General features: G+C 53.3%; 2 protein-coding genes across 4 annotated transcripts in view; both read right to left on the reverse strand.

Annotated features, from left to right (window-relative positions):
- Positions 1-1,092: 1,092 nt before the first annotated feature.
- On the reverse strand, positions 1,093-17,463 carry ZNF554 (zinc finger protein 554). Of its 2 annotated transcripts, XM_032252325.1 has the most exons (5): positions 17,308-17,463; positions 14,501-14,573; positions 8,241-8,367; positions 3,455-3,646; positions 1,093-2,328 (listed from the first exon to the last, which is right to left on the reverse strand). In XM_032252325.1, exons 1-5 carry the CDS (start codon positions 17,358-17,360, stop codon positions 1,157-1,159), a joined length of 1,617 nt encoding a protein of 538 aa, XP_032108216.1. In that variant the 5' UTR covers positions 17,361-17,463; the 3' UTR covers positions 1,093-1,156. The 2 variants fall into 2 exon arrangements, with proteins under 2 accessions (XP_032108216.1, XP_032108215.1); XM_032252324.1 differs by lacking the exon at positions 17,308-17,463 and having other exon boundaries at positions 14,501-14,728.
- Positions 17,464-22,354: 4,891 nt separating this feature from the next.
- The window catches only part of THOP1 (thimet oligopeptidase 1), a 26,215-nt gene continuing 25,006 nt past the window's right edge, over positions 22,355-23,563 (reverse strand). For both annotated transcript variants that reach the window (XM_032252326.1, XM_032252327.1), the window contains one exon: positions 22,355-22,833. In XM_032252326.1, coding sequence (XP_032108217.1) covers positions 22,678-22,833 — 156 coding nt within the window. In that variant the 3' untranslated portion in view covers positions 22,355-22,677. The remainder of the gene's footprint in view (positions 22,834-23,563) is intronic.

Here is a 23,563-nt window from a genome sequence, read left to right on the forward strand (position 1 = left end):
GCTGGCTGCAGGAAGCTATGATCACACCACTGCACTTTAGCCTCGGCAACAGAGTGAAAATCTGTCTTAAATAAACCCAGAAAAGAATATTGAAATAAAAACAATGAACAATGAAATAAACACTTAGGGCCAGGCGCGGTGGCTCAAGCCTGTAATCCCAGCACTTTGGGAGGCCGAGGCGGGTGGATCACGAGGTCAAGAGATCGAGACCATCCTGGTCAACCTGGTGAAACCCCGTCTCTACTAAAACTACAAAAAATTAGCTGGGCATGGTGGCGCGTGCCTGTAATCCCAGCTACTCAGGAGGCTGAGGCAGGAGAATTGCCTGAACCCAGGAGGCGGAGGTTGCGGTGAGCCGAGATCATGCCATTGCACTCCAGCCTGGGTAACAAAAGCGAAACTCCGTCCCAAAAAAAAAAAAGAAATAAACACTTAACACACAGAAGCAGTTAAGAATCAGCACACCTTTTGTTTAAGCAACTAAATCAACAAGTGGTTCTTGGCAAAATCCCACCTGTGATAACATTTTTGTCGACCAATCTTTTCTGAAAGTCCGGAGCTCATTGGACAGAGCATAATGACAATTCCGCCCATTAAAAGGCTGCTCCAGGTTGGGCACAGTGGCTCATGCTTTTAATCCCAACACTTTGGGAGGCCAAAAGAGGAGGACTGCTTGACCCCAGGAGTTCAAGACCAGTCTTGGCAATGTAGCAAGACCCCAAAAGCATAAAAAATTAAAAAATTCGCTGGGCACAGTGATGCACACCTGTAGTAGACGGAGTCTTGGTCTGTTGCCTGGGCTGGAGTGCGGTGGTGTGATCTTGACTCACTGCAGCCTCCCGTTTCGAGGTTCAAGTGATTCTCCTGCCACAGCCTCTCAAGCAGCTGGGATTACAGGCACACACCACCAAGCCTGGCTAACTTTTGTAATTTTAGTAGCGACGGGGTTTCACCATGTTGGTCAGGCTGGTCTCAAACTCCTGACCTTGTGATCCTCCCGCCTTGGCCTCCCAAAGTGCTGGGATTACAGGCATGAGCGACTCCACCCGGCCAATAAACCCACTTCTTTTCAAATAATCCATCACACCAGGGCAAAGTCTAACCACATGTACGTGTCAGAGTACTAAACAGCGGTTTACAAAGCAGCACGCACTTGCTAGCATCCGATAAGATGTCTGTTCCGGTAGAATGCTTCCCCACAGTCAATGATCTTGTAGGTTTTCTGGCTGCTATGAGTCTTCTGATGTGTGGCAAGGGAGGAGCTCTGGCTGAAGGCTTTCCCACACTCCTGACACCTGTAGGGTTTCTCTCCGGTGTGAGTTCTCTCGTGCCTCACGAGGGAGGACCTCTGGCTGAAGGCCCTTCCACACTGCTTACATTCATAGGGGTTCTCGCCCGTGTGAGTTCGCTCATGCTGGTTGAGGGAGGAACGGTCACTGAAGGCCTTTCCACAATCACTGCATTCGTAGGGCTTCTCGCCCGTGTGTGTCCTCTTGTGCAAGATCAGGTAAGAACTCTGGCAGAAGGATTTCCCACAGTCTTCACATTTGTAGGGCTTCTCCCCGGTGTGGATCCTCTGGTGCTGAGTCAGAGATGAGATCCTGTTGAAGGCCCTCCCGCACTCACCGCACGCGTAGGGCTTCTCTCCAGTATGAGTTCTCAGATGGCGCGTGAGGGTGGAGCTGTGCGTGAAGGCTCGCCCGCACTCCTGACACTCGTAGGGCTTCTCTCCCGTGTGAATTCTCTGATGTTCGCTCAGCGAGTGTCTCCGGTTGAACACCTTCCCGCACTGGTGGCACTCAAAGGGTTTCTCTGCTGCGTTGATTTTGTTGTGTATCGTCAGCGCCACACTGTGGTTCAGTGACTGCCCATTTTCCAAATACACAAACATTCTCCCCCCGTGTTGAATAAAGTGACCGTTCCGGCTGATGGCATTTCCACGTTCGTGATCTTCACAGGGTCTCCCATCAGCATGTCCCATCTGATGGTGCTTTAAGACTGAATCGGATGCCAGGCTTGTCATATCCAGTCCACTGTCACACATGTGTTTCCCTTTACAGCTTCCCTGTGATAAAACAAGGGCTGAGCTCAGATGACCATTTTCCCCAAATCCATGCCATCCAGCAGCCGTCTCCTGAGGAAGCGCCACTGCTTGGATGGACGCCTTCTGGCTCAAAAGCCCCTGGGGGTCTTCATGACTCTCCCCCAACTGCTTCCATCCCCCGTCTTCTCTGATAAGCCTTATGATATTTATACCACCGGCTGGTTCCTCCTGTAAGATCACCTTCTTGTAAGTTGAGTCTTGGTTTTTCAGTACAGTCGTCCAACCTGAAATAAATTGAGGGGGAAACAATTCTTTTAGAAGCAGCAGCAGCTACTTGAAAACCAGTGGGCCAAAAGTCCTTCCAACATCTACAAGGCCTATGTGGACTGACATTTAGATATCAGCTTTGAACATGGGGGAAGGATGGGAAAAAGAGAGGTGGGCAGCAAGGAAGGCTACTGAGGGTGAGATGCGGCAGCAGGGGACTGACAGTGATGGAAAAAGGCAGGGGAATCGAAATACAGAGAGAAATTATTCTGTAAAGCTGGGGGACTATGTCTGGAAGAGAGAAAGGATTATTAAGAAAGCAAAAAGGGGGCCAGGAGTTGTGGCTGATGCCTGTACTCCCAACATTTTGGGAGGCTGAGAAAGGAGGATCGCTTGAGGCCAGGAATTCAAGACCAGCCTGGAAAACACAGTGAGACCCCCATCTCTGGAAAAAAAAAATAGATGGGAGTGATGGCAAGTGCCTATTGTCCCAGCTGCTCACGAGGCTGAGGCAGGAGAATCACCTGAGCCGAGGAAGGCAAGGATACAGAGAGATATGATCGTGCCACCACACTCCAGCCTGGGCCACAGAGTGAGACCCTTAAGATAAATAAATAAAATGGCAGGGCGTGGTGGCTCACGCCTATAATCCCAGTACTTTGGGAGGCCGAGGAGGGCAGATCAGGAGGTCAAGACATCCTGGCCAACATAGTGAAATGCCGTCTCTACTAAAATACAAAAATTAGCTGGCCATGGTGGCACATGCCTGTAGTCACGGCTACTGGGTAGGCTGAGGCAGGAGAAGTGCTTGAACCCGGCAGGCAGTGGCTGCATGAGCCAAGATCGCGCCACTGCACTCCAGCCTGGCACCTGGTCAAAGAGAGAGAGTCTGTCTCACACACACACAAAAATAATAAGTAAATAAATAAAACAAGAAAACGGGATATTCTTTTCTCTGTACCCAGAGAGAGGTCACGTAAAGTAGTAAGACGAGGGGAAAGCTGACAGGAAGTGAACTGCGGGTGTCTGAGGAAGGTCTCTTGGCACTGTCCTTACAGGATCAGGGCCTTGTGAAGAGGTCTCTACCAATGTTTCCCCAGACGTTACTGCCATCCCGATGCTTTCCATGTGCGCGATTCTCACCGGAACAGGAGGCTTGAGGAGTTCCTTTTTCCTCCATCCGCAGGGCTTCGCTTTGCTCCATGTGGACAGAAGCCACCGGCTGAAGAAGTAAATGCCCCATCCACGAGGAAAGGCGAGTGGCTTGTAGGGTGTGTACCGTGGAAAATGGACCCTCCTCAATCCCCGCATCAGCACATGGGTTCTTCACGGCTTCTGAAAGGGACAAGAATGCACTTGAGAGGTAGCACAAAGTACGGATTTCATTCTTTTTCTTTTTTTTTTTTTTTTGAGACAGAGTCTTGTTCTGTCGCCAGGCGCAAGGCTGGAGTGCAGTGGCACGATCTCGGCTAACTGCAACCTCTGCCTCCCGGGTTCAAGCAATTCTCCTGCCTCAGCCTCCCACGTAGCTGGGACTACAGGAACAAGCCACCATGCCCAGCTAATTTTTTTTGTATTTTTAGTAGAGATGGGGTTTCACCATGTTGGCCAGGACGGTCTCGATCTCTTGACCTCGTGATCCACCCGCCTTGGCCTCCCAAAGTGCTGGGATTACAGGCTTGAGCACCGCACCTGGCCAGATTTCATTTTCTAATTTAAAAAATCACAGGTCTGGCCGGGCGCGGTGGCTCAAGCCTGTAATCCCAGCACTTTGGGAGGCCGAGGCGAGTGGATCACGAGGTCAAGAGATCGAGACCAGCCTGGTCAACATGGTGAAACCCCGTCTCTACTAAAAATACAAAAAATTAGCTGGGCATGGTGGCACGTGCCTGTAATCCCAGCTACTCAGGAGGCTGAAGCAGGAGAATTGCCTGAACCCAGGAGGCAGAGGTTGCGGTGAGCCGAGATCACGCCATTGCACTCCAGCCTGGGTAACAAGAGCGAAACCCCGTCTCAAAAAAAAAAAAAAAAAAAATCACAGGTCTGGCTGGGCATGGCAGCTCACACCTATAATCCCGACACTTTACGAGGCCCAGAGGCAGGCGGACTTGAGCCCAGGAGTTTGACACCAGCCTGGGCAACATGGCAAGACCCCATACCCACACACACACACACAAAACTAGCCAGGTGTTGTGGTGTGAGCCTATGGTCTCACTACTTGGGGGTGGAGGCAGGAGGATCACTTAAGCCTGGGGAGGTCAAGGCTGCAGTGAGCCATGATCACAACACTGCACCCCAGGCTGGGCAACGAGAGTGAGACCCCGTCTCAAACAAACAAAAAATAAATAAATAAATTACAGATCCTACATTTCTCCCGAAAATCAATAAACAAATTGTCAGTAAATATGTGAAAGGGTGCTTAATGTGGTCTTTAGGGAAATGCAGATCAAAACCACAACGAGACACCGCTTCACACGTACTAGGAAGGCCATCATAAAACACAGCAGGTGTTGCCAAGGACACGGAGAAATTGCAACAGTTTGCACCGCGGGTGGGAATGGAAGATGTCCACTGCTGACAGAAAAACCACTCTGGGGCTGGGCACAGTGGCTCACATCTGCAATCCCAGCACTTTGGGAAGCTGAGTTAGGCAGCCTACTTGAGGTCATGAGTTCAACACCAGCCTGGCCAACATGGCGAAAATTAATCTCTACTAAGAATACAAAAACAGGTGTGCACAATTGTAATTCCAGCTACTCGGGAGGCTGAGGCATGAGAATCATTTGAACTGCGGAGGCTGAGGTTGCAGTGACCTGAGATAGTGCCACTGCATTCCAGCCTGGGTGACAAAGTCAGACTCTGTCTCAAAACAAAAAAACAAAAGAAAAGAAAAGCCAGTATGTCAGTTCCTCAAAAAGCTAAATTTTAAACACAGAATTACAGTATAATCCAGCAATTCTGTTCCTCGTATTGACCCAAAGCACTGAGAATAGTAACTGAAACAGATAGGAAGGGCCGGGCACAGTGGCTCACGCCTGTAATCCCAACACTTTGGGAGGCCGAGGCAGGCAGATCACAGGTCAAGAGATCGAGACCATCCTGGCCAACATGGTGAAACCCTGTCTCTACTAAAAACACAAAAATCAGCTGGGCATGGTGGCGCACGCCTGCAGTCCCAGCTACTCAGGAGGCTGAGGCAGGAGAATCACTTGAATCTGGGAGGTGGAGGTTGCAGTGAGCTGAGATCGTGCCACTGCACTCCAGTCTGGAGACAGAGTGAGGGGGTGGGGGAGGAGGAAGGAAGGGAGAAAGGGAGGGAGGGAGGGAGGGAGGCAGGGAGGAAGCATCATGCCCAGTGGAAGCCACCAGACACAAAAGGCCACATATTATATGATCCCACTTATATGAAATGCCCAGAATAGGCAAATCCATGGAGATGGAGAGTCACTCACAGTTACCGGCAGCTAAAGGAGGGGCTGGGGAGGGAGAATTTAATGGGTACAGAGTTTCGGTTTGGGATTAAAAAAAGTTCTAGAAATGGACAGTTGTGTTGGTTGTAGTACCTGATGAATATATGTAATGCCACTGAATTGTAAACTTACAAATGGTTAAAAAGGCACGTTTTATGTTTATAGATAGATAGATAGATAATGTACCTATATATTTTTGAGACAGAGTCTCACTCTGTCACCCAGGTTAGAGTGCAGTGGCCTGATCTCGGCTCACTGCAACCTCTGCCTCCCCAGTTCCAGTGATTCTCCTGCCTCAGCCTCCTGAGTAGCTGGGATTACAGGTGCCTGCCACCACACCCAGCTATTTTTTACACTTTTAGTACAGATGGGGTTTTGTCATGTTGGTCAGGCTGGTCTTGAAATCCTGGCCTCAAGTGATCCACCCACCTCAGCTTCCTGAAGTGCTGGGATTACAGACTTGAGCCACCATGCCCAGCCTATATATATGTATATATTTTTATCACAGTAAAAACATTTTTAAAAAACTGATGGCTCTTTACCTTGGCAGAAAGAGTTCAAATGCGCTGTGATATGGTTTGGCCATGTCCCGACCCAAAGCTCATCGCAAACTGTAATCTCGAACTGGAATCCCCATGTGTCAATGGAGGTACCAGATGGGAGGTAATTAGATCATGGGGGCGGTTCCTATGCTGTTCTCATGATAGTGACTTCTCATGAGATCTGATTTTTTTTTTTTTTCTTTTTGAGAGTCTTGCTCTGTCACCAGGCTGCAGTGCAATGGTGCAATCTCAGCTCACTGCAATCTCTACCTCCCGGGTTCAAGCAATTCTCCTGCCTCAGCCTCCCGAGTAGCTGGGATTACAGGCTCGTGCCACCATGCCCAGCTAATTTTTTGTGTTTTTAGTAGAGACGGGGCTTTACCATGCTGGTCAGGATGGTCTCAATCTCCTGACCTTGTGATCCGCCCGCCTCCGTCTCCCAACGCGCTGGGATTACAGGCAGAGCCAATGCACCCAGCTGATTGGATGGTTTTATAAGGTTTCTCCTGCTCTCTTATCTCTCCTGACGCCTTTTGAAGAAGGTGCCTGCTTCCCTTTCTGCCACAATTGTGTAAATTTTCTGAGGCCTCTCCAGCGATGCATAACTTTAAGTCAATTAAACCTCTTTTATTTTTGAGATGGAGTTTCACTCTTGTTGCCCAGAGTAGAGTGCAATGGCGTGACCTTGGCTCACTGTAATCTCCGCCTCCCAGGTTCAAGTGATTCTCCTGCCTCAGCCTCCTGAGCACTGGGATCAGAGGTGCCTGCTACCACACCCGGCTAATTTTTTAATTTTTAGTAGAGATACGGTTTTGCCATGTTGGCCAGGCTGGTCTAAAACTCCTGACCTCAGATGACCCACCTGCCTCAGCCTCCCAGAGTGCTGGGATTACAGGCGTGAGCCACCAGACCCAACCTATACCTCTTTTCTTTATAAATTACCCAATGTCAGGTGGTATTCTTTATAGCCGCATGAAACTGACTAATAATACACTTGGACGCTGTTCCCAAGGGGAATCAGAGACGTTCTCTACGCCTGAGCTGAGACAGGCAATTCCACTGCGGCTTCAGCTACCACATACTGAACACGTAAGGTCGTCTGTCCCAGAGAAACCAGACCATGAAAGCCACAAGACCAGGACCCATGTCTGTCTTATTCACCAAGGAATCCCCTATTCCCTGCATGATGCCTGAGACACACAGTAGATGCTAGATGATACGGTTTAGCTGTGTCCCCACCCAAATCTCACCTTGATCTGTAATAATCCACACAAGGGCAGAGCCAGGTGGAGATAACTGAATCACGGGGGTGCTTTTCCCCCGTACTGTTCTTGTGGTAGTGGTAAGTCTCATGAGATCTGACGGTTTTACAAATGACAGTTCCCCTGCACAAGTGCTCTTGCCTACCGCCATTAAGATGTGACTGCACCGGGTGTGGTGGCTCACACCTATAATCCCAGCACTTTGGGAGGCCAAGGCAGGTGGATCACCTGAGGTTGGGAGTTCGAGACCAGCCTGGCCAACATGGAGAAACCCTGTCTCTACCAAAAATACAAAATTAGCCAGGCGTGGTGGTGCATGCCTGTAATCCTAGCTGCTCGGGAGGCTGAGGCAGAAGAGTCACTCGAATCCGGGAAGCAGAGGCTGCAGTGAGCTAGGATCGTGCCATTACACTCCAGCCTGGACAACAAGAGTGAAACTGCATCTCAAAAAAAAAAAAAAGATGACTTTACTCCTCATTTGCCTTCCACCACGATTGTGAGGGCTCCTCAGCCATGTGGAACTGAGTCCATTAAGCCCACTTTCCTTTATAAATTACCCAGTCTTGGGTATGTCTTTATTAGCAGTGTGAGAACAAACTAATACACTAGATAAATGTGAATCAATGAACACATGAATTAATGATGCTTGCCTTACCCAGCGAGACCAGGTTCCTGTAGTTCTCCAGCATCACCTCTCTATACAGGTTCTTCTGAGCAGGGTCCAGCAACTCCCACTCCTCTTGGGAGAAGTCCACGGACACGTCCTCAAAGGTTACTAGTTCCTAGAATATCACAGCGGTTCTGCTCAAGATGGGCCCATTGGCACCCACGTTCGTGGCAGGAGGGGCAGGCTTGGTGGCACCAGGGGAGTTCAGAAAGGTCAAGGTGCAAGATGCAGAAGTCAGTTTCTACTAGCTGCCTTGTGAGTGCCTGTCCTTGGCTGAAAAGCAGAGGGACATACAGATGCGAGGCCCACCATCGACAGAGCAAGGACGACCAGCACACAGTCTGGATCAAACACTTTGCCCATTTGTTATTGAAATGGGGATTCTAACCTCTGCATCTCTGAGTATGACATTCCCACGTGAGAATCTCCCCCTGCTGATTCTGAAAATGAATGGATTTCAGGGGTATGCCACTCACTGGTTACGGGACTGCAGGTATATTGCAGACCTGTCCAAGACACAGCCTCATCATCTGTTCAATGGAAAGAATAATTTTTTTTTTTTGAGACAGAGTCTCGCTCTGTTGCCCAGGCTGGAGTGTAATGGCGAGATCTCGGCTCACCGCAACCTCCGCCTCCCAGGTTCAAGCGATTCTCCTGCCTCAGCCCACCAAGTAGCTGGAATTACAAGCGCATGCCACCACGCCAAGCCAATTTTTGTATTTTTAGTAGAGATGGGGTTTCATCATGTTAGTCAGGCTAGTCTCAAACTCCTGACCTCGTGGTCGGCCTGCCTCGGCCTCCCAAAGTGCTGGGATTACAGGTGTGAGCCGCTACCCCTGGCCCCGGAAAGAAGAATTTTAACCAAAGCATGTTGTTGTGAGGACTAACTGGTTAACGTCAGTCACGGCATTTGTTATTGCTATAGTCAGAAGATCTAGAAGCAACATCCAACAATACGCAGGACAGAACTGGACCTTCTTCAAAGCCTTCAGTTATTAGAGGTCAGTTCTCTTTGCTTCCAGACTCAAGAGTTGCACATTACAAGGCACAGGCAGTGTTAAGAAGAGGAATCTGGGCCGGGCGCAGTGGCTCAAGCCTGTAATCCCAGCACTGTGGGAGGCCGAGGCGGGTGGATCACGAGGTCAAGAGATCGAGACCATCCTGGTCAACATGGTGAAACCCCGTCTCTACTAAAAATACAAAACATTAGCTGGGCATGGTGGCGCTTGCCTGTAATCCCAGCTACTCAGGAGGCTGAGGCAGGAGAATTGCCTGAACCCAGGAGGCGGAGGTTGCGGTGAGCCGAGATCGCGCCATTGCACCCCAGCCTGGGTAACAAGAGCAAAACTCCGTCTCAAAAAAAAAAAAAAAAAAGAAGAAGAATCTGCTACAACAACCCTGCTTCGCCGAAATATGGCAGAAGCTTTGTTGTTTTGGCATATGAAGGGGCTGGTGAGCACTTGGGGCCGAATGGCTATCCAGGTAATCCATGGGGCAGAACAGCACCTCCACTGCTATCTGCTGGAAGATGTGAAAGCTACCTAGGGAACTTGAAAAATGGTAGATCCAGCCCCAGGAGATTAGGCTTGCTTGGTTTCTCCCGGCTGCTTTTGGTCACTCTGGCTAAAGTGAGATGGTGGTGAGGAAAGCACCGTCCTGGTGAGCCCTTGGGGTTTGTTCTCCCCTGCACGTGAGAGGAAAGGGCCCAAACCTTCCCAAAGGTGAGCCTAGAATGCACCAAAAATATTTAAAGTGTGTGTTGCTCTCATCTCCAAGTGGGAAGAAAAATGTTTAAATCAGTTCCCAGGTGTGATGTTATGAACGTTTGTGTCCCCCTCAAAATTCATGGTGAAACTTAATCCCCAGTGTATTAAAATGTGGGGCCTGGCCAGGCGAGGTGGCTCACGCCTGTAATCCCAGCACTTTGGGAGACCGAGGTGCGCGGATCACTGGTCAGGAGCTTGAGACCATCCTGGCCAACATGGTGAAACTCCATCTGTACTAAAAACACAAAAAATCATGGTGCAGGCATGGTGGTGCATGCCTGTAGTCCCAGCTACTCGGGAGGCTGAGGCAGGAGAATTGCCTGAACCTGGGAGGTGGAGGTTGCAGCGCGCCGAGATCATGTCATTGCACTCCAGCCTGGGCAACAGAACAAGACTCTGTCTCAAAAAAATACAAAACTAATTTTGGGAGGCCAAGGCCGGTGGATCACTTAAGGTCACGAGTTCAAGAGTAGCCTGGCCAACATGGTGAAACCCCATCTCTACCGAAAATACAAAACTTAGCCAGGGGTGGTGGCACACGCCTGTAGTCCCAGATACTTGGGAGGCTGACCAGGAGAATTGCTGGAACCCAGGAGGCAGAGGTTGCAGTGAGCCAAGACTGTGTCATTGCACTCCAGCCTGGGAAACAGAGCAACACTCTGTCTCAAAAAAAAAAAAAAAAAAATGGTAAAATGTCTGGCATGGCTGCATCTCTGCTTTGCTGAAGAAAAGCTTCTGGCTATTTTTGTTTTGGGAATCCTGAATTCACAGATGGTAAATCAAAGACAAAGTGGAATTACTTGGTTGATACAGAACCCTGGGACGGAAGGCCGAAACGGGAGCTCTGTTATCCAGACAGATAACAGAGCTGTGGTCTTGGAGAACAGAGAATGCCATAACAAAACTTTCACCCAATTTTTCTGTAACCCTAAAACCACTGTAAAACACAAAATCCACTGGTTAAACAACAAAAAAAAAAGTGACCGGTCTGAGCAAAAAAAAGGTTAATCTAGAAACTGAAGAAGGAGAACGCAACCTTCTTTGAAAAATAGAACTTCTGCCGGGCGCGGCGGCTCACGCCTCTAATCCCAGCACTTTGGGAGGCCGAGGCAGGCGGACCATGAGGTCAGGAGATGGAGACCAGCCTGACCAACATGGTGAAACCCCATCTCTTCAAAAAATATAAAATGAGCCAGGCATGGTGGCACATGCCTGTAATCCCAGCTACTTGGGAGGCTGAGGCAGGAGAATTGCTTGAACCTGGGAGGCGGAGGCTGATCTCCCCATTGCACTCCAGACTGGGCAACAGGAGCAAAACTTCGTCTCAAAAAAAAAAAAGAAAAGAAAAGAAAAGAAAAAAGAGAACTTCATTTTACACCTGACCAACCTATGTCCTGCTCAGGGTGCAGGGTGCCGCCATGGATGCAAACAATGTGTTTCCAGGGGAGTCCCAGGGCCCTCCCAGCCAGCCACCGCACCTGGGGGTGGTCTTGGGGACCCCATGGTACCCAAAACATGCAGTGACCTGAATCGATTTAATCTTGGGAGCTTACTAACAAAGAAAAGAAAAGAGCAGCAGTAAGCACTGTGTGCTACGATTTGCAAAATTAAGAAACGGGAAGAGGAACCAGACGCCGTAAAACCACTTCTGGCATCAGAACCATATGCACAGAGGAGGCGCCGGAGTCTCCACCCCAGCCTGAAGGGCCCTGTATGGACTCGCTTCAGTCCACACCCGTCTCAGGCCTTCCCCTCTCCCTCTCCAGCTGCATCCTCAAAACAAAAACAAAAACAAAACCCTTCCAGATTGGCTTAGCGGTTCACACTTGCAATCCCAGCACTGTGGGAAGCCGTGCTGGGGGCACCGCGTGAGCCCAGGAGTAGCACAGAGAGGTCTGGTTTCTATAAAAAAATTTTTTAAAAATTAGCTGAGCATGATGGGATGTGCCTGTAATCCCAGCATTTTGGGAGGCTGAGGCGTTTGAGGCCACTTGATGTCAGGAGTTTGAGACCAGCCTGGCCAACATGGTGAAAGCCCATCTCTACTAAAAATACAAAATTTAGCCTGGCGTGGTGGCAGCTGCCTATAATCCCAGCTGCTAGGGAGACTGAGGCAGGAGAATTGCTTGAACCAGAAGGCTGCAGTGAGCCAAGACTGTGCCACTGCATTCCAGTCTAGGTAAAAGAGTGAAACTCCATCTCAAAAGTAAATAAATACATACGTAAAACTGCAGAGGGCGGGCACAGTGGCTCATGCCTGTAATCCCAGCACTTTGGGAGGTTGAGATGGGCGGATCACCTGAAAGCAGGAGTTCTCTGCCAGTGTGGGCCAACCTGGTGAAACCCCATCTCTACTAATAATACAAAAATTGGGCCAGGCGCAATGGCTCACGCCTATAATCCCAGCACTTTGGGAAGCCAAGGTGGGCAGACCACAAGGTCAGGAGTTCAAGACCAGCCTGGCCAAGATGGTGAAATCCCACCTCTACTAAAAATACAAAAATATCAGCGGGGCATGGTGGCGAGCACCTGTAATCCCAGCTTCCTCAGGAGGCTGAGGCAGAGAACTGCTTGAACGTGGGAGGTGGAGGTTGCGGTGAGCTGATTGTGCCACTGTACTCCAGCCTGGGTGACAGGGCAAGACTCTGTCTCAAAAAAAAAAAAAAAAATTGGCCGAGTGTGGTGGCACACGCCTGTAATCCCACCTACTTGGGAGTTTGAGGCATGAGAATCACGTGAGCTCAGGAGGTGGAGGCTGCACTGAGCCAAGATCACGCCACTGCGCTCCAACCTGGGCAACAGCAAGACCCTGTCTCAAAAAGATAAAAAAATAAAATTATAATCATGTCGTGCTCAGTGAGAGAAGCCAGACAGAGAAGGACAAATCCTGTGTAGTCCCACTCCTAGGAGGTCCCTGGAGTTAGCAGCTTCACAGAGACAGAAAGTAGGATGGGGAGTGCCGGAAGCTGGGGGCGGGTGGGGAGTGAGTGTCTCATGGGACAGGAGTTTCAGTTTGGGAAGAGGAGAAAGTTGTGGAGAGGATGGTGGTGACGGTTTCACAACTGTGTGAATGTGCTTAATGCTGCTGATCTGTGCACTTAAAAACGGCTAAGATGGTAAAGTTCATATACGTTTCATGTGTGTTTTATCACAATTACGAAAATATTTTTCAAGCAAAGAGGAGGATGCCTTCCTGGGCGGCCCTGCCTGCTCTCCAGGGGAAGGTGCTGGATCCCACCTCAGTGCCACTGAGGTCACGCACTCCATGGGGCCTGGGGAGCGGTTTGGGAGCCACCCAAACCACCTGTGGATCCGAGCTCCCCTGTGCTCTCGGGGGACCTGAGACCAGGCAGGATCTGCCTTGCTGGGTGCAGCTGCAGACCCGGGCCTCCCACTCCAGGAAGCAGGTAGGAGCTGGAGACAAGTGGGAGCCCTGCCTCTTCCAAGCTGGTGACACAGGAGCTCCAGGGTGCAGCGGCGGCTGCCCTCCCAGGCCCAGGACCCAGACATCTTTGCAGCCTGCACCCTCAGGGGTCTCAGGAAGGACCCCCCAGTCCCTGCAGGTTCAGGGGTGTCTGCTCCTGAAACCTGCTTCAATCTCAGAATGGGGGTTGGGGCCAAGCCCCAGGAGCATGAGTGGCAGCAGGAGGCAGCTTAATTCCTGGGCGGAAGGGGGTGGGTCCCCAGTAAGGCCCCACCTTCAGTCCACGGAGGGTCTGAAGACGGGGCTGGGCTGCCACTGCTGCAGACAACAGTGGGGACTCACAGTGCCTCTTTCAGCCTGCCCACGGCCACCCATGAACCAGCTGGCACACATTTCTCCCCTCTGAGATCCACAAAAGCCCTGGGCTCAGCCTTAGCAGGGCAGAGGACAGCCAGAGAATAGAGAAGGCCAAGAGATGACAGGACAGGACCACCAGCTGCAGAGAGGAGTACCCTCTCCACTGAGAGCTGCAGAGACAACCTGCCGGCAGGGAGGAGCTACCCTCTCTGCTGAGAGCTTCAGAGACCTGCAGAGACATCCGAACCACTTGCCTGCAGAGAGGAGCCACGCTCTCCAGGGCCTCCTGTCTGCAGAGCGCCGAGCGCTGGAGCACACAACCTGCCTGCAGAGAGGGGCTGCGCACTCGGAGCTGTTCTAACAGTAAATTAACTCTTCTTCACCCTTCCCTTGTCTGCCTGCCTCATTCTTCCTAGATGCAGGACAAGAACTTGGGCAAAGGCACCACGGCCACACGGCTTCCCGGCCAGGAAAACTCACACCCAGGAGATCCCGTAATCCTGTCTCCTGGGAAAGGCTGTGCTCAGCCCCTCTACGGGGCTTGGGAGCGGCCTAAGTACCTCCTCCCACACACTCCTGGGAAATTCTCCGGAACTTTCCACATAGCAAGGGGTCTCCTTCTCTACCAAGGACTGAGTTTCTGGTGGGACTGTTCCCTCCGGATATACTGGGCACCTTTTGGGAGGGTGATGACATCTCACCTGGGACCAGCGGGGCGGGTGCCCAGCAGTCATTCTCTCCTCTTGGGAAAAGCAGGTTCCTGGGCAGGCAGAGCTGTGGGGAGGAAAAAAGTGCTGTGAATACGAGACCAAGGCCAGTCCCCAGATGCCAGAACCAATGGCCTGGAGAACCTCCATTCACTTGAAGGACACCCATATACGGAGGGAGGTAAACTGAAAGCAGGACCCAGGACTGAGGCCAGGGTTTTTGGTTTTTAAGAGACAGTCTCCCTCCGTTGCCCAGGCTGGAGTGCAGGGGTGTGATCACAGCTCATGGCAGCCTCAACCTCCTGGGCTCAGGTGATCCTCCCAACTGAGCCTGTAGTTGGAAATACAGGCACCACCATGCCCAGCTAATTTTTTTTATTTTCTGTAAATATGGGGCCTTTCTATGTTGTCCCAGGTCCACAGCTCCTGGGCTCAGGAGATCCACCTTCCTCAGCCTCCCCAAGTGCTGGGATTGTAGGCGTGAGACGCTATACCCATCCACGGCCAAGGGTCTTGAAGACCCCCTTTTATTTATGGATAAAGGTACGGCCGCCCTTGGAAGCAAACAAGTTTACAGAACACTGAGAGTCTGTTAGGAAGTGAAACGCTCCACATGTGTCTCCTGAGGCTGTTTTCACAAGCTGTCAGTAACCCAGGGGCTTAAAATGACAGGAATAGGCCGGGCATGGTGGCTCATGCCTGTAATCCCAGCACTTTCAAAGGCTAAAGAAGACAGATCACCTGAGTAGGGAGTTCGAGACCAGCCTGACCAACATGGAGAAACGCCATCATCTCTACTAAAAACACAGAATTAGCTGGATGTGGTGGCACACGCCTCAGGAGGCTGAGGCAGGAAAATCACTTGAACCTGGGAGATTGTGCCCCTGCTCTCCAGGCTGGGTAACAGAGCAAGACTCCATCTCAAATAAAAAAAAAATTTGGCTCAGCACAGTGGCTCACACCTGTAATCCCAGCACTTTGGGAGGCTGAGGTGGGTGGATCACCTGAGGTCAGGATTTTGACACCAGCCTGACCAACAAGGCCCCTTCCCCTATCCCGGTCTGCGGTGCATTGCCACAGCAGCTCCAGGAGGTTTATACAAGAACCAAAGGCAAACCCATCTCTTTTTTCTTTTCTTTCTTTTTTTTTTGTGTGCGTGCTTTTCAGGTCTTAAGCAACCCCATCTCTACCAAAACAAAACAAAATTAGCCGGGCGGGGTGGTGCATGCGTGTAATCCCAGCTACTCGGGAGGCTGAGACAGGAAAATCACTTGAACCTAGGAGGCGGAGGTTGCAGTGAGCCGGGATATCACCATTATACTCCAGCCTGGGCAACAAGAGAGAAACTCTGTCTTAAAAAAGAAAAAACAAAATGTCCATGTGATGATGCAGGCAGAGAGATCTTCCCACAGAGCCTTTACAAACAGCATGGCCCAGCCATGTCTTCATTTCTGGTTTCTGGCCTCCAGACTTGTGACAGAATAAATTTCAAGGCCCCTGCCCCTGTCCCGGTCTGTGGTGCATTGTCACAGCAGCTCCAGGAGGTTCATACAAGAACCAAAGGCAAACAGACACCGTCTCGTTGCTCTGAGGGGCTTCGCATGGGGGACTCTTGGTAGGTGCTGCGGGGATTTACAACCTGCTGCCCGCCCTTCCCTCTGCCCTGACATGGGGAGCGGCTTCCTTTGCACTTGGGACTTGATTTTTTTATTTTTCTGAGATGGAGTCTCACTTTGTCACCCAAGCTGGAGTGCAGCGGCACGGTCCTTTCGGCTCACTGCAACCTCCGCCTCCCGAGTTAAACGATTCTCCTGCCTCAGCCTCCTAAGTAGCTGGGATTGCAGGCATGCTGCACCCAGCTAATTTTTGTATCTTTAGTAGAGACAGGGTTTCACCATGTTGGTCACGTGCAACTCCTGGGCTGAAGTACTCTAACAGCCTTGGCCTCCCAAAACGTTGGGATTACAGGCGTGAGCCACCGCATTTGGCCCACTCTTGGGACTTCATATTACAGCTCATGGCAATGGGTGCAGGACCTCCGGCTGCATAGCTCCTGCAGACCATCTCTCTAGTGGAGGGTCCTGTGGGCCACTTGAGGATGGAAGAGAGATGGGTACGGAACAGATCAGGGAGCTTGGGGTTGCAAGACCAGCAGAAAGGTCAGCTGCCTCCTCATTCCTCAACAGGGGTGCGCGGCCATCAACAGAATGGAGGCTTGCTATCTTAACACCAGGACTGCGGTGCCAAGTGTAAGTGCGGTCTCTCCCCCTGGGCACTGCGGGCACTGGCATCATTCTCTGGGCAGGGGCAGGTCTCTCGCCCTGGGCACTGGCATCATTCTCTGGGCAGGGGCAGGGCGCTGAGCTGCATCCCTGGGCTCCACACACTCTGTGCCAGGAACGCCCTCCAGTTGTGACAACCAAAGACGTCCCCAGACATCGCCGTGTCCCCTGGAGGGCGGGATCGCCCCTCCTGGAGACCCTGTGATGTGGCCTCACGGAGTGCGAGCGTGGCAGCCGCCCTGTCCTTAGGGGTAGAGTCGAGGCGTTTTCTCCCTGTCCTTGCAGGCCGGGCCTCAGAGCTAAGGCGTCTCTCATCCAGGGGCCTTTTCACAGGGCAAGGGCAGACCGTGCCATCCTGGGCGCTGGGGCCCCGGGCCAGCTGCCGGCGACCGACCCTCCCGTGGGGCCCCTAACGCGACAGGGTCACGCCCCGGGCACCCGGCCACGCAAGAACCAGCAGCACGAGAGCCCCGGCGGGCCCGGAGCGGAGGTCGCGGCGCGGGAGGCGGCGGCACTTACGGCTGAGCTGCCGGGAGGCGCGCGCGCCGGCCCAGGTGGGCGCAGGTGACCATTGGGGCGCGCGCTAGGGTGCCACGCAGGGCCCCTGAGGCGGGAGCGCCCCGTGCAGGCCGGCCGGGCTCCCCTGAGTGTCCCGGGGAGGCCTCCTCCGCTCGGCCCCTCCCCACGCAGGCGCAGCCGCAGCCGCCAACCCCGGACGCGCCGAGGTGGACTCGGCACTGCGCCTGCGCATCCCGAGCCCGCGAACTACGAGTCCCAGCAGGCTCCGCGGCGCAGCGCGGGGCTCCCGGCGCTTCGAGCTGGGTCACAGCGCCACCTCCGGGCGGGCGGTATCTCCGCGGGACCGCGTTGCCCCTGAGGCTGTCGGATCCTGCGCATTCTGGGGTTCGCGGAGCCGATCCTCAAATCCCAGTTCCGTCGTTTCCCGGCGGCTTGCCATTGAATATTCATAACTATTATTATTTATTAAGCAAATTATATGAACATACAATGCATTACATATTATTAAAATGATTGCTTAATTGTTAAGACTATTAAAGGTTAATCTTACGTGAATTGAACCTTAGACTGAAGAAAAAGAAAAAAAGAAATGAAGACTATTAAAGGTTAAGCTATGATTGTTAAGAAAAGGAAAAAAAGACTGAGTTTCGCTTTTGTCGTCTGGGTGGGAGTGCAACGGTGTCATCTCAGCTCACTGAAACCTCTGTCTCCCAGGGTCAAGTTATCCTCCTGCCTCAGTCTCTTGAGTAGCTGAGATTACAGGTATGCGCCACCACACCCGGATAATTATTTATATTTTTGGTAGAGACGTGATTTTACCATGTTGGCCAGGCTGGTCTCCAACTCCTGACCTCAATTGATCCGCCTGCCTCGGCTTCCCGAAGTGCTGGAATTACAGGCATGAGCCACCACACCCGGCCATGATTGCTTAAATAACTGTTTAAATAAATTGTTCAAATAGTTTATTATTCTGATTGATATCTTTCATGAGAAATTATAATAGTTAAGCTACCATAATTAATATACTATAAAGGTTCATAACATAGTCACAGTAATTGCATTAGTCAGTTCTCACAGTAAGGCACGGGCCACCATGCCTAATTTTTGTATTTCGGGTTTTTTTTGGAGACAAGAGTCTTACTCTGTCACCCAGGCTGGACTGCAGTGGCGTGATCTTGGCTCACCACAACCTCCACCTCCCAGGTTCAAGCAATTCTCCTGTCTCAGCTTCTCAGGTAGCTGGGTCTGCAGGCACCTGCCACCAGGCCCATCTGATTTTTGAATTTTTAGTAGAGATGGGATTTCACCATGTTGGCCAGACTGGTCTCAAGCTCCTGACCTCAAGTGATCTGCCCGCCTCAGCCTCCCAAAGTGCTGGGATTACAGGCATGAACCACTGCGTCCAGTCAAATGAAATTACTGTTTAAATATTTAATATTCTACTGTTATTCATGAGAAATTAAAATAGTAAAACTATTATAATTAATATACCATAAAGGTTCATAATATAGTCTGAGTAACTGCATTAATCAGTTCCCACACTGACTAAGGCACGGGCCACCACATCTGACTAATTTTTCTTTTTTTAGTAGAGACAGGGTTTTGTCATGTTGGCCAGACTGGTCTTGAACTCCTGGCCTCAAGTGATCCACCTGCCTCGGCCTCCCGAAGTGCTAGGATTACAGGCTTGAGCCACCACGCCTAGGCAATAACTAACTAATAACTGGGAACGTTTGGACTGACATAACTGCCAAGTTCAGGGCAGGACTGGACCCCAATGTAAACGGGGATCGAGGTGCCTGGTTGACGTCGTGGGTAGCCACCATCACAGCCACAGAGTCCTCCGGATTGGCACGCCCCACTCCAGGCAGCTCCACGTGCCCACAGCATTTCCTCCTCCCAATTTCAAGTTCAGGGAAAAATAAAATTCTTTCTCTAATAGTTCTAACCAAGTCAGAATGGAGGATTACTGAGGCAGGTGCTCCAAAATAGATCACTAGCCCATCCGTAAACTAATGACGAGAGGTGGCCAGGGGCATAGGATGGCCTCCAGGACAGAGCTCCATCTCCCCGGCCTCCTGAGCTGAGGATGGGGCGAGGGGGAATATCCAACGGCCGTGTGGGGTTTGAAGAGGAGAGCATCCCAGTGGCCTGATGCAGCCTGGAAAGACCGGAAAGCTCTGTGCATGGCCACGGGAACTGGGTCCCCCAGGGAGCCACATGGGCAGTCCCCGGCCCCCAGCCCATGCTGGAACTCACCCCTGGCCCCATTTACCTTGAGACTTGAACCCAGACCTCCTGCCTCCCGGCCCAGGGCTCAAGCCACCCGCAAGCTGCCCATCAATCTCAGAATCGAACTGAGTTTCACAAAACATTCCGTTCCCTACGGACAGCCCCGGAGGATGAGGCCCCATGCAGGATGCCCCTTGCAAGGCTGTGGCCTTCCACTGGTGTTGCTGACTGGGGAGAGGAGGGAGAGGACACTGGCTCTGCTCCCAAGACACCCCATCTGGAACACAGGGACAGTTATAACACCAGTCCTGCCTGCGGGGAGGACGAGAACACAGTGCCTGCCCACCCCGCGGTGCTGGGCATCCCTGTAGCAGCCCCAGTGGTATTGCCCGGAGCTCGGGGCCGCTCACCAGAAAGGTCCCAGCAGCTTCTCGGTTTGAGAAATACTTAGTGAACGACCTCAACTTGGGCCACAGGCACAAAGCCTGGGGTGCGTGTTGGCAGCAGCACCGGCAGGGACAGCACTGTGGGGACGAGGAGCCAGGGACATCTGGGGATGCCCATGGTGGCTGGACTGGTGACAGGGGAGAAGATCCATTCTCCGTTCAGGTTTTGTCAAAAACACAAATCACAAATAATGAGTTTATGGAGAAATGTTGCAAAGATCCCGAAACACACAGGCTCATATATATTATATACGTATATATGATTTTATGTTTTTCTCTTTTATTCTCCACAGGGGAGCAGCAAGTGGCCAAGGAGAATGACAATCTGGATGGGCAGGGGATGCTGATGCCAGGCTGCCCTCATAGCTGCTGCTGGAGCCCTGTGGCAGGAGTGTGGGGTGGAGGAGCCGGGAGACAGAGCGGATCTGTGTCCCCCTCCCTGTTCCTGGTGTGGGGCTGGGCCTCAGCTCTGTCCTGGAGTGTTTGGGGAAAGCTGGGTGTCCCGTGTGGACGTTTGGGAAGGCTCTGAGGACGACCGTCTCTCTGGGGCATGGGGCCTTGGACCGAGACTCTGCTGCTACCTCCAAGTTCCTGGGTGTCCACAGAGGAGCAGGGGACATGCTGGGGGAGGCAGCCCAGGCTGCCAAGCACCGAGGGCGCTGCTGGGGCATCTGGCAACTGACATCTAAACAGTGCCTTCCAGGGGAGCGGTGTGTGGATGGTCAGGCCATCTGCCCAAGACCCAGCAGCCCAAGACTGTGACCCCAGCTCTGCTGTGATGGGCCAGGCTATGTGTGTGACCACAAGGCGGTGCCAGCCCAGGGCCCAGCTGGGGTGCCGCAGCACACCTGGGTCTTAGATGCGGACAAGGTGGAAGCATCTGCGGGCTTGGTTCAGGGGAGATGAGGGCGGCCCCAGACTCCCGCCTCCACCTCTGCCCGCTACTGTTGTTTCCAGAGACGGCCTCACGGTTGCCCGGGCTGCAGTGCAGTGGTAGGATCATGGCTCACCGCAGCCTCGACCCTGCTGGGCTCAAGCAATCCTCCCACCTCAGCCACCCAAAAAGCTGAGACCACAGGCACTCACCCCACACCCAGCTAACTTTTTTGTAGAGATGGGGTCTTGCTATGTTGCCCAGGCTGGCCTCGACCTCCCGGGATCAAGCAGTCCTTTGGCCTCAGCCTCCTGAGTAGTTGGGGCTTCAGGTGCAAGCTATGGCTGCAGCTCTGGGCTGAGTATTCGAAACGAGGCCACTGTCGTGTGCCCACTTAGCACTTCCCGCCTTTCTGGCATAACCCTCCTGGCCATGGGTTGTGCCGTCCAGCTCTGCAAAGACAAGACTCACCCCCCAGCCCCCAGAGCTGGAAAGACACAGACGCAGGCGCACGGAGTGGAGCCCGGCGTGCATAAGGTGCAGAGCAGGCCCCATGGCAGTGGCCACAGCCACACCGGCCTGGGCTGGGTGGGAATGGGACAGGAGGGGCTGGAGCAGATAGCACAGCACCCGGAGTCCCACCCAAATTGAGGTGAGGACGAGGCGACGTCTGGCCACCCATCGGGCCTTGGAAAGCAGGGTCACAGGTTGCGTTGGCCAGCCTCCTTGATGGAGGACCAAGAGTGGGGAGGGATGCCCCAGGGCACGAGGGGGGCTCCGAGAACCTCAGTCATGGGAGCAAACATCAGAGCGCTCGAGTTGAAGCAAGGAGCATCCGCCTGTCCTGCTCAGGTGCTGGGGACACAGCTGCCAGCTCTCCGAGGCACCTCTGAGCACCGTCAGAGGGTCCAAGAAGTGCCCCGACCCTGATTAAGACGTTGTCATGTTGCCCAGAGCCAGGGGAGCAGGGCCACCAGGGAGGGCAAGCACAGGCAGTCCCCAAGGCCACGAGGATGAGGGCCACAGCCGAGCCACCAGCTGCCCTGGCTCACCTGGTTTGCTCATGTCCAGTGGGATCCCCCAGGGACTCTGCCCAGGAAGCCCGAGCGAGCCAGGCCTCCCCTGGGAGTGAGAGGGCGGGTGGCTGCCGACCCGCAACCCTGCCCGGGCTGCCTGTGCGCACAGGGGGCTGCCTGGCTTTGTGGACTTAGCAGCCGAGCCTGGTCCTTGATGATCAGAGCCGAGCAGGGAGGGGAAGGCATGTTCCAGAATGCCAGTAGGTGAGAAGCACGCAGGGAGCCAAAGTCTCTGAGACTGCCGCAGGCCGGCCTGGCCAGCAGAACTGGTTCCCCAGCCCCCGGGCCTTCACTCCCTTCAACATAGACCTGTGCCCCCATCCAGGGCCTGGTGCGGCAACAACCCGAGGGCTGGACCCTGACCCCATGTCCCGCCATCCTAGGACAGAAAGGGCAGGAGCCAACGACCAGGCTGGGGAGCCTCTCTCCTTTTTTTCTTTTTAATGATCTCATTTCAAAGAACAGCCATCTCCCGACCAGGAACGTTTCCCAGGAAGGGGACGTGTTAGTGCAACAAAGACGAGGCCCTGGCAGCCACGAGAGGCCTCCAGACACCTCGAGGACCCCATCTCTAGCTGGGTGGGCCACTGGGCGGGGACAGACAATGACAAGGGGCAGGAGACAGCCGCTCAGCTGCTCTGCCAGCCCCAGGTGCTGTGCCAGAGCCTGCCCCATCTTGGGCTGGGGCTAAGGCACCAGGTCGGCGGGAGCGTGGGCTAGACTGGGCAGTCGCAACACGGGCTCAGCAGGCCTGCGGCTCACAGCCCCCCACCTGCAGCCCCTTGCTCAGGAGGAAGGCGTCCTGCTTCGGGTCACGGCCCAGGAAGTGCTTCAGCATGGCGCTGGCGTCCTCAGAGCCACCGGGCCTCAGGATGCAGCTTCTGTAATCCATGCCGACCTGCCGAGGACACAGAGCGCTGTAGCTGGTGGGGACCCAGGGAGGAAGGGCAGAGGACTCCAAGAGTCTGCACACCCCCACCCAGGGGGGCTCGTAGCAACCCCTTCCAGGCTCCCAGGGAGGTCTGGGGGCTGCCTGCATCAGCACGGGTGGGGAGCGCAGCCGCCTCTCATCAGAATCTCAAAGCAGGGTGTGTACTGAGGGGCCAGCAGAGCCCCAACTCCCAAGGTGGCTCCCCCCATCAGCCCACTGAAACCCAGGCGGAGCCTGCGGTGGGACAGGGCAGGGCTGGCCTCAGAGCTGGCAGCCACCTGCTCCTAGAGAGGGACTTCTGGTGGCTGCCCTGAGTCTGCGTCGCAGCATGTCAGCGGGAGGCACGGGCTCAACAGCCCCCTGCACAGTGAGGGAGCGGGGCAAAGGCCAAGCCAGGCCTCCCCCAAAGAGGGCTCTGTCTCAGCACATGGCTTCCAAGCCAGAGACACCTCATCGGGGTCTCCTTGGTGGCTGGCGCTGGCCACCTTGCTGTCTTGTCTCTGCCTCACCCACCTGTAGTCCCGAAGGACTCCTCTGGGAAGATGCGGAGCTCCCAGCACTCACAGCCCCAGGCCTGCAGGTACAGCGTGGAGCTTCCTGCAGGGCCTGGGGAGCAGCACCGCACCAAGACCAGTAGGTGCCTCGGCCAGGCTGGCTCACCTGGCACACCCGGGAAAAGGCCAACTCGGCCCCACCC

The sequence above is a fragment of the Sapajus apella genome, unplaced genomic scaffold, assembly GCF_009761245.1.
Source record: "Sapajus apella isolate SASKATOON/1434 unplaced genomic scaffold, GSC_monkey_1.0 scaffold77, whole genome shotgun sequence".
Taxonomy (NCBI): Eukaryota; Metazoa; Chordata; class Mammalia; order Primates; family Cebidae; genus Sapajus; species Sapajus apella.